The sequence below is a fragment of the Schistocerca cancellata genome, chromosome 9 (assembly GCF_023864275.1).
Source record: "Schistocerca cancellata isolate TAMUIC-IGC-003103 chromosome 9, iqSchCanc2.1, whole genome shotgun sequence".
Classification (NCBI taxonomy): domain Eukaryota; kingdom Metazoa; phylum Arthropoda; class Insecta; order Orthoptera; family Acrididae; genus Schistocerca; species Schistocerca cancellata.
The window spans coordinates 478,741,330-478,757,141 of NC_064634.1; the positions used below are offsets into that span (position 1 = coordinate 478,741,330).

Here is a 15,812-nt window from a genome sequence, read left to right on the forward strand (position 1 = left end):
TCGATAAATGTAATTTAAAGATCATTGCTTCAACAATCAGATTTGCCTCCCGACAAAAATAGTTTTCGATGTACATTTGTATCTACAAACATACTCCGCAAGCCACCTTACGACGTATGGCGGAGGATGCTTCGTACCACTGTCATTTCCTTTCATCTCGCACTCGCAGCTGCAACGAGGGTAAAACTAAAAAGGGTACTAAGAAATTTTTGCAATACGACGAAACAATAAGGCGCAGGAGACTGATTGTTGCAGTGTTCTGAGAATACTTTATGCTTGCGTTGTAGCCGTTGTGCCAAGTCTGTGGGCGCAATTGTTCATTAGCGAGGTTAATTTGAAGTGCTTGCTATGGTATCGTGGTCACGGAGTGAGATTCGGGCAGTTTTGCGGTAAAACTTCGCGAGTGCTTTAAACAGACCACTGCTCTGAAAAAAATGACTCTTGCACTCGGTGATGTATGTCCAACTCGTACAACTAAATTCAGGTGGAACACAGAATTCCATAGAGGAAATTTCACTCTGGAGGACGCTTAGAGGACGGTAAGGCCACGATCATCAGTTACGGAGGAAAACATTGATGCTGTCAGGAAAATGCTAGATGAAGGCAGGTGAGTGACCTATAAGCAGATACAGAATACTTCAGGAATAGATGCACCAGCAGTTCGTTCGATTCTGCATCATCATTTGCAAGTAAAGAAACTTTGTTCTCTGGGTGCCGCATAGACTGACGGAAGAGTAGATGACACGACGTGTGACTTGGTGCCAGGAAACGGTGCACTGAAGCGTCGAAACTAGTAGCCATATAATAAGCACCACAAGGATGGCTGTACGTGCTCCATCTAATTACAATATTTTTGGCATGCTGAAGACAGAACATAATTTTTATCTGGCACAAACTATCGACATATGAGCACACAGACAGTTTCACAGATGTTTGCATTCAGATTGCAACATGACAATGATTTATTTAGTTTCATAACCGAGAAAAGATAACACACACATGCACACACGGACATGTTGGTAGAAATATTTGTAACCTCATTACGGAGATGTGTAAACTCTACTTGAGGAAAGCAATGTAGATGTCCCGAGCAACTTTAATGTTAAAGGATTTGTCTTGAAAATGGAAATTACGTTGCAATCTGTTACATCAGTATATGCACAAGGGTGCTTTCAACTGAAACAACAAATGGTCTTACAGACGTAAGTGTGTTAAAAACCTTTAGAAAACTATCCTTGTAATTCTTTCAAGGCCACAATGAATTCTCGAAACCTCACGTTTTCCTTAATGCCAGTGAGCTTAGGCAACTGGACTGTGATTTTTCTCAGAATTTGTCCCTTCTACAAAGCGACTTTCTTCTTACATGCTTGCCCACGCATCAAATCAGAAATTAGTTGGCACTTGGCAGCGTCTCACCATGGGCCATGTGCAGTCCACTGCCACGTAAAACGCGAGGTATGCAATTCATTCCGGACGTTCTAAGTTTCGTTCCTTCATAAATTCACGAATAGCGGGTTTTAAGTTGGAAATCTTTCCAGGCATGTCCATTGGCTTAATCAACGTACTTTGCAGTACACATACAAGGGATACGTAAAACAATGTGAACACCAGTACTTACTTGGAAATGGTTTATTAATAAGGGGTTGGACCGCCATTTGCCCGTAATACAGCTGCAATTCTTTTTGCACTACTGGCATATAATGAGTGCATAGTCTCCAGTGGAACGTTATGCCAGTGTTCGATCAGAACCTCTTCTAACAAGGGAACCTCCCCATCGCACCCCCCTCAGATTTAGTTATAAGTTGACACAGTGGATAGGCCTTGAAAAACTGAACACAGATCAATCGAGAAAACAGGAAGAAGTTGTGTGGAACTATGAAAAAATAAGCAAAATATACAAACCGAGTGGTCGATGTGCAAGATATGTAACATCAACGATAAGTTGAACTCAGGAGCGCCGTGGTCCCGTGGTAGCGTGAACAGCTGCGGAACGAGAGGTCCTAGGTTCAAGTCTCCCTTCGAACGAAAAGTTTAATTTTTTATTTTCAGACAATTATCAACGTTCAGGCACTCACATATAATCAACTTCGCTCTCCAAAATTCCAGGACATGTTCAGATTTGCTTGGACATAGGCAGGATTTCACGGACTATGCACGGAAAAATTTGAAACATATGTTTTGACAGAGCACAGGGAAGAGCGAGCGACTGCGAAACTGTTGGATTCATTTGTTGCAGTTTATGTGACAAACTCTTATGTTTTCATCACTTTTTTGGGAGTAATTATCACATCCACAAGAAAACCTAAGCCGGGCAACGTAGAAGAATGTTTTTACCCATTCGCCAAGTGTACAAGGTAGGTGGGTCGACAACAGATTCCTGTCATGTGACGCACATGCCGTCACCAGTGTCGTATAGAATATATCAGACGTGTTTTCCTGTGGAGCAATCGGTTGACCTATGACCTTGCCATCGAATGTTTTCGGTTCCCATTGGAGAGGCACGTCCTTTCGTCTACTAATCGCACGGTTTTGCGGTGCGGTCGCAAAACACAGACACTAAACTTATTACAGTGAACAGAGACGTCAATGAACGAATGGAGAGATCATAACTTTGCCAAAGCAAATAAAAACATTTCGCTGGAGGGGAGACTTGAACCAAGGACCTCTCGTTCCGCAGTTGCTCACGTTAACCACGGGACCACGGCGCTCCTGCGCTGAGATATCCTTGATGTTGCCTATGTTCGCATGGACTACTCAATTTGCATATTTTTTCATAGTTCCACGCAACTTCTTCCTGTTTTCTCGATTGATCTGTGTTCAGTTTTTCAAGGCCTATCCACTGTGCCAACTTATAACTAAATCTGAGGGGGATGCGATGGGGAGGTTCCCTTGTAAGTCCTGTAGTGACGAGCATGGCGGAATCTGCTCTGCAGTCTGCACTCCAATACCGCCCACGAGGTTTCGACAATGTTCAAGGCCGGGGACTGTGCCGGCCAGGAAAGACGCTGCAGTTCAGTTTCATGCTCCTCAAACCACGTCGTACTGGCTGTGTGAATGGGTGCATTATCGCCCTGAAATATGGCATCATTGTTGGGGAACAAAATTTGAATCACGAGGTGCACCTGATCACCTAAAATATTAACATAATCGTTGGCTGTAATATGGCTTTTAAGAGTAATGATGGGACCAGCAGAATACCACGATATTGCTGCCCACACTATCACACTTCCACCCCCATGCTTAACCATTGGAATCCAACAGCCAGCATTGTAGGCTTCTTTAGGTGTTCTCCAGACTTAAAGCCGGCCCGATGTTGGAAATAACGAAAACGTTGACTCGTCGGACCATATGACGTTTTCCACTGATCAGCCGTCCAGGATTTATGCTCCCGACATTTTTTACGCTTCTTTGCGTTGGTTGCCGTCACTAATGGTTCCGGTATACCAGCTCGTCGATGAATATTCGCTTTATGGAGTTCTCGGCTGACAGTGTCTCGAAGATGGCTATTGAGCTCTGCAGTCACTTTAGCCGCCGTAGTTTTGTGTTGTTTTGACACAATTCGTATTAGCGTACGACGATCTCTGTCATTCAGTATTGATTTGCGCCCGCTATTACTTTTACACGATGATGTCTTTCCGTGTTTTGTGTAGGCTGTCGTGACTGTTGAAACAGTTGATCTTGAAACATTCAATAAGTTGGCTGTCTTGCTTACTGATGCTCCAGCTAATCGGGTCCCCACAATCTGCCCTCTTTGGAACTCTGTTAGGTCTTTCATTGTACGTCGACCTCTGCCTCTGAATGCAAATACGAAGTGTGCACTACTCGTAAACAAACTGCACTGATGCCTAGTCCGTACTGAACACGCACAGTCCCGCTAGACACCCGCCTTACCTGCGTTGTTGACCGTCAAACACAACTATCCCACTATTACTAGTATTCACATTATTTTGCCTATCCCCTATAGTCTCCGTACTCTTCGTTCAGTTCCATCGAAAACTGTTGCAACTGAGAGTGGAATAACATGTGCGACTTTAGGAATTATAATATTCGTACCACCAATTTCTTTACGTGCTTCATTCATACAAATTTAGCACAAAGTGGTTCCTGATGTACAGAACAATAAACCCCGTCCAGAGATCGTTGTAATTTTTAGCTCTTTCATTGTCAACTAAATCTCTTAACTTTTTCTGCATGGTATTGCAGTATCAAATTTGCAGTACCCATCGATTATGTGACTGAGTATTAGATGTTGAGAATTCTCATCCCTCTCTTGTCATCCCCATTCAGTTTTAGCGGCTTGTGACAACAGATCGCTAGTCTGCCTACTGGGCTTGTGAAGGTTCTTCATAGTACGAACAAATAGCGAAGGGTAAACAACGACGGACAGCACGCTTCTGACGGAATGGAGAGCTGCGCCGAACGAAAAATGCCACACCGTAATGGTAAACGAGTCGCGCTGTACCGGGTAGTTGCGAGAAGGACCGAGCAAACTCGACACAGGCCGTGGCTGCCCCTGATCGACAGCTCAGAGACCGTGACGGTGGCTACAGGGTACTGCTATACTGATTAAACACGGGAACGAACACACACTCCTGAATACAGCTATCTGCGCAGAGATTGTTGGTGCGGTAGGAGTGAATTTAAAGACTTCTGGACGTCGTATAAGCCTACCACAACAAAGGTAAAATTTAATTATGATTGTAGTGTTGCTCACGCTGCTAAATATTGCATTCTCGGGGAACAACAAAGTTATATTATGTGGCAGGTGTCATTAGAGCACAGTTAATAAAGTCATTTCACGAAATAATGGATACACTAGACACTCACCTTTTCGTGTTTCCCACGCTGGTCTCGTTGTGAACTCATGGCTCAATCGCCGAAAATCTAGGTGGTGATGATTCCAAGCTCGGATGTAAAGAGGCCTAGGTGTTATTCTGCGATATTCAAAAGTTTCATAGCTGTGTTTCATAAACCATTCTTGAAGTTTAAACTTTTGCAAGTTAGCACAATGGTGATGTAAAATAGTAATCAGCACTCCGAATTTAAGTTACACTTCTGTTTTGTGACTTTTGTAGCAATATCACGTTAACTCACAAAACATCACTTCACAATATAAAACATACTTGAAAAAATCTTCCTCACTGTTAAAGTTCACATTTCATAAACTGACTACAATTTGCGTCTTTTCAACATGACGACCAAGACTTCACACTCTATTAACCGCTTACGCGCCCAAAAATCAGAGTTACAAGTACGTCAAAGATCATAGTGACAAAAGAAAAAATTCTCGTAAGAATAATATCATTGCAATGTAAACATATCGATGTATCAAAGTACCTCTACATTAATGAAATCAAATCTGAATGTTGTCTCAGAAATACGTTAGCTATTCTACAGAAAGGTAGTAGAATACTGCTGGTATCGAGAGGTTGAGGTGAGGTGCCGTAATGGTTACGTAATTCAAGTACCTACACCGTACACCGGACAGTAATATTTCTCATTAACAACTGCGTGATATGATAGGCGCTACTGAGAAACCGAGAATATGTGATCTCAGTGTATATCGTGCGGCTTGGAATCCATCACGTACTAATGGAAGACGCTCTGCGGAGGCGTTACAAGAGGACTATCTTGCAAACTTGAACAATGGAACACCTACTCGGTTCTTCAGGCCAGGACAACATCGCAGTGCAGTGGACACTTGCTTCTCATCACCCAACATTACGACAGCCGCCAAGTTGGAGAATTGGCAGGAACCCCTTGGCTCAGAACACCTACTAGTTTTGATAAGACTACCAAAGAGCGCACGTGCCGATAAAGAAAGGTGCTCCCATTTACAAATGGAACACCTGAAAGCCATTGGGAAGCGTATGAAATGAAGCTTGTGAAGAAACTGAACAATTACGCCAAACGTGACAACGCTTCTGAAGACTATGGCAACTCAATTCAGATGATGGAACATGTAGCCGATACCACAATACCGCGCTGACCCACGTTCCATTCGAGATGAAGAGTGTCACTCAGTTATTGCAGAAAAATGAGAAGCACTAAAGGCTTACAGGCAATGCCTACAACCGAACGTTATATGCAATTCAATCACGTACAAGCGACAGTGAAGCGAAAGAAAAGAGCCAGCTGGAAAACACTTACTGACAGTCACACCAAAGTCAATACAATGATCTTAATCTGGATACGACAAATCGTTATGCAGTGAGTGGCAAACACATCTGGTACATTGTTCACATACCTGCCACATGTTCTGACTACAATTTTAGATTCTATCAAGTCGGATTAAGAGGAACGCTATATGGAAGACGTCCAGCCAGAGAATAACCTACATCATAACATCTGCGAACCATTATGTGTAAAGGATCTCCACAGGGCACGGGCATGAGATACAAACACTGGTCCTAGACTGGACAAGACATCAAACGCCACAATTAGGCTGCTTCCGGAAGTGGGAAAATAACTATTGCCCAAAATATAAGCTCACCCGACAAAAAACCCGTCACCCCTACAGAAGTCATTAAAAGCACCAATTAACACCGTGTAATTATGCCCATGGCCAGATAACAACCTGGTTTCAATAAGGAAGTGAGTCCACAAAGTTGTGCAGGTACATCATATCTAGGTTAAGCCACTCAATGAGGATTTAATCTTGCAATTCCACCAAATTGCGTGGATGTTGGTGCTGGCATTTTACCCGCTGTTCCAACATGTCCCACAGATTTTCTATACAAATCATGTGATTTTGCAGGCCAATCGAGATGTAATATGATGGGTGAGTATTCAGAAAACAGGTCACATATGCTTCCAGCTCGAGTAACTTTGCTGTTGTGGTCTTTATGTGCCTGTGTGAGCGATGGCCTCTTGCAAGGTGACCAACTCCAAATGTTCACTGCATGCAGTTCCCGTCGCAATGTCCTCTCACTAACAGGTGGGGATGGATCTCCGTGCACTGCCTGCAGCAATTCCTGTCGGGTCTGTAAGCGGTTTTTATTCACAAGCGTCAGTCAGCATCTTTTTCCGAGCCCAATTCCGACGAAATTTTTCGTGGTCACATGTGTTACACATTTGCTTGTAGATATCTTGAACAGTCTGTCCCGAAACACCAGCAAATCCAGCAATTTCACACACTGTGTAGTCACAGGCATGGCCGCATACGATTGACCATTTTTGCCGCTCTGTCACGTCCTTACACTTACCCATTTTTACATACAGTTTCCACTTGAAACACTGTAGCGGTGATCGCTATTGCCTTGTGCTCACGTAGAGCCAGTGCACATGCCGTTGAGCACGTCACTCTATCGCTGTGTTACCTGTACAGACTTAACAATTTGTCTGTACGCACACACTGGGGTGACTAACTTTTTGTCTGGTGAACTTACCATACAGTGTTTTTGTGTTTGTTTGTGTTATGGTTTTAGGGCGCAAAACTGCTAAGGTCATTAGCGCCCGGTCTATGACTTAGGAAACAGTAAAAAAAACGAAAACGGAAACTAGCAGCAATGGGAACGAAAGTCATAAAATTGGAGAAACTAAAAGCAGAAGGAAGGCTTAAAAATTCACTACAGAAGGGGGTTGGTTGTCCCAAAAAAAACTTCAAATGACTGACGACATTTCACTGGCACGAATGAACTCTAGAACGCGATCGGCCGATCGCGTGTCATCTGCTAAAATTGACGATATATCAGGCGACAGCTGTAGACGGGCGCGTAACGGAGTAAAATAGGGGCACTCAATTAAAAGGTGTCTTACAGTCCACAACTGAGAGCAGTGGGAACAGAGTGGGGGAGGATCGCCGCTTAAAAGATGTCTATGGCTAAAAAGACAGTGCCCTATCCGGAGTCTAGTTAAAATTACCTCCTCCCGACGACGCGTTCGGGAGGAAGAGGTCCAAGTACAAGCAAGAGTTTTCACGTCCCGCAATTTATTTTGGGGAAGTGTCGACCAGTGCGCGTGCCATAAATGAACAACACGACGACATAAAACGCGCCGTAGATCGGCGACGGGAATCGATGGAATAGCTGGCCGAAGAAGAGAGACTGCAGCCTTGGCTGCAATATCGGCCGCCTCATTTCCGCAGATACCAACGTGTCCCGGGAGCCAGAGGAACGCCACCGAGACGCCCCCCAGGTGGAGCAAGCGCAGACAGTCCTGAATCCGGTGGACCAGAGGGTGCACAGGGTAAAGAGCTTGGAGACTGAGGAGAGAGCTGAGAGAATCGGAGCAGATAACGTACTGTATCCGCTGATGGCGGCGGATGTAGTGGACAGCCCGGAGAACAGCGTAAAGCTCCGCAGTATAGACCGAACACTGGTCGGGAAGCCGAAAGTGATTTGGGGTGTCGCCAACAACATACGCACTCCCTACACCTAACGATGTTTTCGAGCCATCGGTGTAAATAAATGTGACCATACAGTGTGGTTCACTCACACTGACATCCCTGAGCTGAAAACTGGACGCACCACACCTGTTCACAAGAGTGGGAAGCCACCAGCAGGAACCACATCATATGGATTTATAACACTGCCACGCTTTTCCAAAACTTTACAGTGCATGTTTAAACACAGACTCGAATTTCCTTCCAACTGGGCAATACAGATTTAGTAAAGGTTGAGACACTTCTGATGCCCTTACCGCTTTAGTTTCTGATATACAGATTTACCTTAGTGGCAACAGGTATCTGTTGACTGTCTAGACAGACCTCACTAAAGCCTATGATAGCATCATGTCCCACAATTAGCGCGACAGTTAAAGAACCTTCGCATGCTAAGTATGTCTATCCGCGACGGTTCAGATGGCTCTGAGCACTATGGGACTTAACTTCTCAGGTCCGTAGCGGTCGCGCGGTTCCAGACTGTAGCGCCTAGAACCGCTCGGCCACTCCGGCCGGCCTATCCGCAACGTATATCATTTACTGAGCAAGTGGGCCACGCTATACGAGCAAAGGTTTGCGGCAAAGCTCAACCTAAACACCTCCATTACTTAAACTGTATACTGAAGACATACATTTGCTTCTACAAGACAACGTCAAAGCTATCCAGTGTGCAGTCCAGCTATGCTTTTGCACTACAAGCACGAATGTCTACGCCAGCTGTCTCTCGCTATGGAGAAGTTTTAGGATTGGTTGCAACGAAATTCCCTAGAAATATCGCCAGCCAAATCTGGATTGCCTTTACGTAAACCATAAACCATACATGGCAAGAACCAAGAACAAAGGCGGCAAATGATACGTCGATTGTGTGAAAAAATGTTCTTGAACCATTCCTGGTCATTGTACAGACATATACACAACTTCTTGTTGGCTAAACGCATCACGATTTGGTTCAAATGGCTCTGAGCACTATGAGACTTAACATATATGGTCATCAGCCCCCTAGAACTTAGAACTATTTAAACCTAACTAACCTAGGGACATCACACAACACCCAGTCATCACGAGACAGAGAAAATCCCTGACCCCGCCGGGAATCGAACCCGGGAACCCGGGCGTGGGAAGCGAGAACGCTACCGCACGACCACGAGCTGCGGACGCATCATGATTTAATTGTTGTGAATACAACTAATATAAACATTCGTTTGTCTTTGTTGTATATGCACATGTGACTGGATATGTCTTTTAATTTGTAGCAATTATCATTTATTTTATGCAGAGTCGACCATGTCAGAAAGCCACAGAAAAAGGAAAAACGAGGTTGAGTGTGATCACGTGTGGCCATCTTTGTGAACATCTGAATATGGCTGTTACCCACGCACTAAGGATTGGCTGAACGACCTTCCCAAGGGGTGGTGCTGAAGTGCCAGACACTATAATTCAATGACTCTTATAATTGGACCCTGCGATCCTGCCATATACGTTCTATCCCTGTGTGGGCAGCATGTCGAAAGATACTCTGCCGGAGGTTTAAAATCGGAAATCTTCTGACATTATCTACTTACTGATTCTAACCAGTCATACACTGATCAGCCAGAACATGATGAGCACTGACCTACTATCGATATAAACCTGTCCAGGTGACAGTAACAGAACTCGGCGAGGAATGATTGCTAGTCACACACATACATGGTGCATGCAGTATCAGTGAGTGTGCTACCCGTGTCTAGAACAGGGGAGGCGCGCGATCTATCCGAAGGCAGATTGTGATGGCCCGGAGGTTCAACACGACCATTTCGGAAACTGCACGACTTGTCAAGTGTTAGAGTAATACTGTTGTGTCTTTAATACGTGGCAAAAGCAAGTTGAAACCATATCCAGATGTGGGATTGTGCGCCCACACCTCATTACAGATATCGGACGTCGTCGGCTTGGAAGACTGGTAAGAGGGCAGGTGGCGAACTGTGGTGGAACTAACATCAGACTTTAATGTGGGCAGAGTACAAATGTGTCTGAACAAACAGAGCACTGAATACTTCTAACAATGGGCCCCTGCAGCTGACGACCCATGCACGTGCCAATGTTAATACCGCAACATCTGCAACTATGGCTGAAATGAGCATGTGATGATCAGCACTGGATGTTGGCGCAGTGGCAGTGTGCTGGATAGTCTGATGAATCTGGATACCTTCTTCATTGCGCCAATGGAAGAGCACGAATCCATCGTCTTCCGGGGGAACAGCTCCTTGACGCCCGTACTGCGGGGTGGAGACAAACTAGCAGTGGCTCTATTATTCTTTGGGGAACGTTCACGTGGGTATCCGTGGGTCCAGTGGAGCTCGTGCAAGGCACCATGAAGGCAAAGGAAGTAGCATTTTTCACCAAGATAATGCGCCATGTCACAAGACCAGGAGTGTGACAATGTTGCGTCAGAGCTCATCGGCCTCATGCCCGGAATTTACGAAAATTAGATGACTTGAGTGTGCAGATGTGATGCCAACTCCCTCCAGCAACCTACCAATTCCTCATTGCTTCCACATCACAACTTGTAGCCACTGTTATCCGTGCCAAAGGTGGACGTACCGGCTAATAGGTAGGTGGTCATGATGTTCTGTTTCATTAGTGTATGTAGCGAGAGTTCGGCCAGGTGGATGATGTTAAGTTGGAAATCTTAATTTCATGAAAAAAAAGTCAATGGTACTACTCTTTAATTTTCGCGATTTTTATTGCTTTTCAAAAAGTAAGGGTGATTTGGTAATCCTTGCAAACTTTTCGTCCGCTTCTTTGGTCCAGGAGAAGCAGAGATTGAAAGAAGCTAGACAAATATTGACGTATCAAGAGTGCCAAGTCCTTTCACTCCCCGTAAGTTATCACTGGTACCTATAACGTAAAGGGAGCAACGGACTGACCGCTGAATTTTCAAGCTGACCACTGCTTTGCATGCCGTCAATAGTCTTAACTGTGCTTCTCACGGGATCCACACATGTAACGTTTTTTTCAAATAACGTGTACGGCCGTTACTTAAGTCTAACATGATTACATCTAGCTTTAGCTGATTTCCTACAGTTTAAATAAAAATACACCACGAAAATAAGCATATAACGCGGACACAAGCACATCAACATTTTGGGCGTATGTATGTAGATGAGGTACAATACTTTTTGATAAAACCCAGCGGCACCACAAATATTTTTATCCTTGGCATCTATTTCATTTTGAGCGCTGTTTCATTAGCTTCCCTAGCAAATCTTAAGGTGAAAAAATATAGTAATCAGTTAATCAAAATTAGCCGACGTAAAATTGTCGGCGCCCTACAATGTTCAGCGTCATTTTCCGCGTTCCTGTCTTTTCTTATGAATTTTGCAGAAATTATTTTGTTTCTACAGCATTTTGCACGTCCGTAGTTCAAATGTGATATTTCCATCGCCATAATTCAAACAGATGTCTGCGTTATGGCCCATGCTGGAAATTCAAGCTCATTTCCGTATAAAATGTGCGTACCTAAATAATTTACTACCAGTTTCCGGCAAGCAAAATGTATATAAACCATAATCCTTCGTACATTGTCGTACGACAAAGCTACAGAAACAATAATTCCGTGGCATACACGGAAATGTGTGTGTATGTTTGGTTACGATAGACCTACGCCTTCTCGGATAACAATTATACGGTATCAATACGATACGGTACTGAACAATTTCATTAATGCCAGCTGAATGCACATAGGAGTCTTTTTACTGTAACAGCCTGTTCGTGTATACTGCTAAAGGGGAAACTTCCGTCAGTCACAAATTGAGCCTCACAAAACTCTTCAGCATCGAGGTGTAAAACAACGTTTTAAAGCATAGTTTAGGTCTATCTCTTCTAATATATTTATGTCTTTAGGAATTACGACCAGAAACTGTTTTTATATACTAGAATTTGGTGCTCCGCGTGTGTGTGAGAGATAAACAGCATATTATGCCTTTAACTGGTAACGGTGTTCATACAAACATGCTGAATTAAGGCACAGCAGCTTGAAATAAACAAAAGCTAGTACTGTTAACGAAAGAAACAATATAAAGAGTTGCATATGATACACCCATTTATAGGTTATTGTCATCGCGATTTTGTCAAAATGCAGTAGGCCTAGTGTACGAGCAGGTAATTTATTTGTTAATGTGGCTGATGCTCTAGCTTTGTACAAAAAAACTGGAAATACAATCAGCTAATGTTTGAAGGGCATGTTATATACAACAAATTAATAGTTTAGTTGCTACATCAGTGAAAATATAAAATTGTTGCTATACTGTCACAGTAAAATGTGTACAGGTATTGTGTCAATGGGTACAGTTACTAAAAGCAGATTAACTGTGACAGATTTAAAAAAAAAGGAAGCATCTTACCAGATCACATTGATGTCAGTGCTGTCTTCATTTATTAAAACTGTCACTTTGTCCAAATCTGGTTTCAGATTATAACTCTTCACGCCATTAATGAATAACAGGCGCTTCTGAAGCGAATCTTCTGTCACTTCTTTGACACCATCTAAAATAATTGAAAAAAACTTTTGCAAAAAACATTTCGAGTTAAGGTATCTAACATTGTTTTGTGCGGTAGGCATTGTAAATTTGATAACGAAATATTTGCTAACCTTTTTTCTTGAAAACTAATCCTTTCACTACAGTCTGTCGTTTTATTGATGCTTTGTATCCCATTGACGCAATTTCTGCTATAAAACTTTCGTTCGACGAAGCACTCACATCAAATATCACTGTTGCTTCCTCATCTTGAAATGACATTTTAGTATTTTGTACACCTGGCATTGTACATAAAGCTGCTTCTAATGACTGTGCAGCAGACGATTCTTTCAGTCCACTTATTGACATTACAACTTCGCTGTAAAGAGCCATATTTCTCTTTCACAAAAGATCTAATTCTTGTTTCAAATTGACATTTGTTTTAACTAGTCCATGAATGTCAAAATTGCAGTCGTTCCTAGGAATGATCAACGGATTGCACACTACATCCTACTACAGTGCACTTTGTCTAATTTTATCTAAGTTGTGGTTTCTTACACTGATATAAAGCTTTCAGAAAACACTTCGCTAAAAAAATCTAAAACGTTCATATAAAATACTCTCTAAATGTTAGCACCTAAGAGGAAACCACCGTGCCACTGCCACAAGGGTCAGTAAACTACTTCGCGTGAGAGTCATGTCACAGCTGTTAATTTATATACATCACATTTGGTATTACCCCTTCCCGCGCGTCTGACAGTATGTTTTGCGTTTGTCATTTGTCTCTGCGTCATACAGAGATGCTGCGCGGTCGAGTATGGACGTAGCAGTGCAAGTTTAAAAGTCTTCGTATTTCTGCTCTAACCAATGTGCATGGCATAGATTCACTGTTGTATTGACAGCCTAGTGTCAGCATTTACGGAACTCAAATAGTTCTATTACGAAAACTGTTTTTTAAAAATTGTACAGCTGTGAAGTTCTCGTCACAGTGAGAAACAAACTTCTGTTTACGTGGTACGTTAATTGGCCACGCGTTAAAAATGCGCGGTTGCCTTTGGAAGTAAGTATGCATGTTCTAGACCCAGAATTGTCACAAATAAAGGTTATATATCGTTATGTTGCCATTCAGTATTCACGTGAACGGATCTGTTTTCACAGACGTCTTTTACACTGGTTAATGGCTTTTACTGGAATCACTCTACTTCTCCTCGTCATTGTTGCACCCGTTTTGTTACTGCTGTCTAGGAAGGTAAATTGCGCTAGAGCTAGTATAGAAACATATCCATAGACACTCGTAAGCCACATCACAGTGAGTACCATTAAATTGTATGTCGTAGTAGTAAACTCGACAAATATAGCGCTCGTGCCAGTATAAGCAAAATATGTATAGTTTTTTACAAGATAAATTTCAATCTTCGATAACAGTATTCGTTTCATTAGTATTTCAGAAAACGACGGGAAGCCACATCAAGCCAGCATGTTACTGTGGCATTTTTCCATCCTTATTGCAATACTGGAGGAGGTGGGGAAAGAGTTTTGTGGTGCGCTGTGAAAGCATTGAATACAAGGTGAGGCACTGAAAAATGAAACAGAGTTGTAAAACGTTTGGTGCTTCCAGCATTAGAGTATGCAGATGAAATATGTAGTGTTTTCTTAATTGTGTAGTAAAAGACAGCATACAGTTTGTTAAGCTCTGATATACTCTCAACTTATTTATATTTTTTTATTTGTGAAATACACTCAATGAATTAAACACAATTGAAGCATGATTACGCTGGTGTAATCGTGACAAAATAGATTACCATGCAGAAGAATACTTTTTTCCTTTTTGTGTGTGTGTGTGGGCGGGGGGGGGGGGGGGGCTAATGAAATAAGAATAAAACTATTAAAGCTTGCTGACATGATACAAGTTTGAATAAATCAGAACACATCTACAGACTAATTACTGATATACATGTTTCTTATGGCTTGGATACATGTCATATTCTTAGGGCCATTTAAAACATTTGAGAGTGATTACAGTAGAGTCCTACCATGTTCTGACAATCACTGTTAGTGCAATAGCTATACCATATATTATATGTAGCTCCTAACACAGAACTGCAGTTCTGGGATTGCATGTTAAAACCTTACCACTTCATTGTGAAAAACAGATATAATTTTTATGATTTAACATCTTTCCCTTGAGTTTGGTGAGATTTTAGACAAACCAGTTAACATGCTTCCTACTGGTGATACATATTTCTTTTTTAAACACTCTTCTCAAGTAACAACGAGAACAAACCTGTATACACCCACAAAAATGGGTGCAGCTTGTAAACTACTTTGGTAATGATTAAGAAATTGTGCTAAAGTGATTGTCAGTTTGGAAATCTTGTGGCTATGTCTCAAAAGTGAACATTATAGGTTTCAAGACTTATCTCATTATCTTGAGTGTGGGTTGTTGGTTCCTTAGTTTGTTAGACATCAAAACTGTAAATGTATTACTGAAGAGGAAGTGTTATTTTGGGAGGAAAAGGATAAGTTTTTAATCTGTTAGCTGCAAACATGGGTAATGATTCAAGTGCGTCGGCCTGAGCAAAGAGACTGCAGTACTCTTCACTTCAATGATAGTAAAATTCAGAAATCTAGTCTTTCACTGCTGTCATTCCCATCACTTCACTGTGATTTGCTGTATGTGTATATCATTTTCAGTCACAATATGACAACAAAACGACAGAGTTGACAATTTCACGTAAAGAGCTGACCATGAATTTTCTGACAGCTGTTTAAACAAGGTTTTATGATTTGTTAGAAATCTCTGCCACAGCTCTCATTGCTCTCATGATGATCTCTTCCGTTTAACTGCTACTTGTTTGAAAAATATGTGATAAATAATATTGCTGAATTATAACTGAAGAATTATGACTGTGTTTCCTAGAACCTTTGTTGGTCGT

The 15,812-nt window shown here is 42.3% G+C and overlaps 2 protein-coding genes across 2 annotated transcripts in view; one reads left to right on the forward strand and one right to left on the reverse strand.

The window, feature by feature from the left end:
* Positions 1 to 13,586, reverse strand: part of LOC126100531 (copper-transporting ATPase 1) — a 589,098-nt gene extending 575,512 nt beyond the window's left edge. Inside the window, exons 1-2 of the mRNA XM_049911146.1 lie at positions 13,011 to 13,586; positions 12,763 to 12,904 (exon numbers count right to left, since the gene is read on the reverse strand). Of these exons, the coding sequence (XP_049767103.1) occupies positions 12,763 to 12,904; positions 13,011 to 13,269 (401 nt within the window). The 5' untranslated portion in view covers positions 13,270 to 13,586. The remainder of the gene's footprint in view (positions 1 to 12,762; positions 12,905 to 13,010) is intronic.
* A 109-nt stretch (positions 13,587 to 13,695) lies between these two features.
* Positions 13,696 to 15,812, forward strand: part of LOC126100532 (GDP-Man:Man(3)GlcNAc(2)-PP-Dol alpha-1,2-mannosyltransferase) — an 82,274-nt gene continuing 80,157 nt past the window's right edge. The window contains exons 1-3 of the mRNA XM_049911150.1: positions 13,696 to 13,936; positions 14,035 to 14,125; positions 14,317 to 14,444. Of these exons, the coding sequence (XP_049767107.1) occupies positions 13,917 to 13,936; positions 14,035 to 14,125; positions 14,317 to 14,444 (239 nt within the window). The 5' untranslated portion in view covers positions 13,696 to 13,916. The remainder of the gene's footprint in view (positions 13,937 to 14,034; positions 14,126 to 14,316; positions 14,445 to 15,812) is intronic.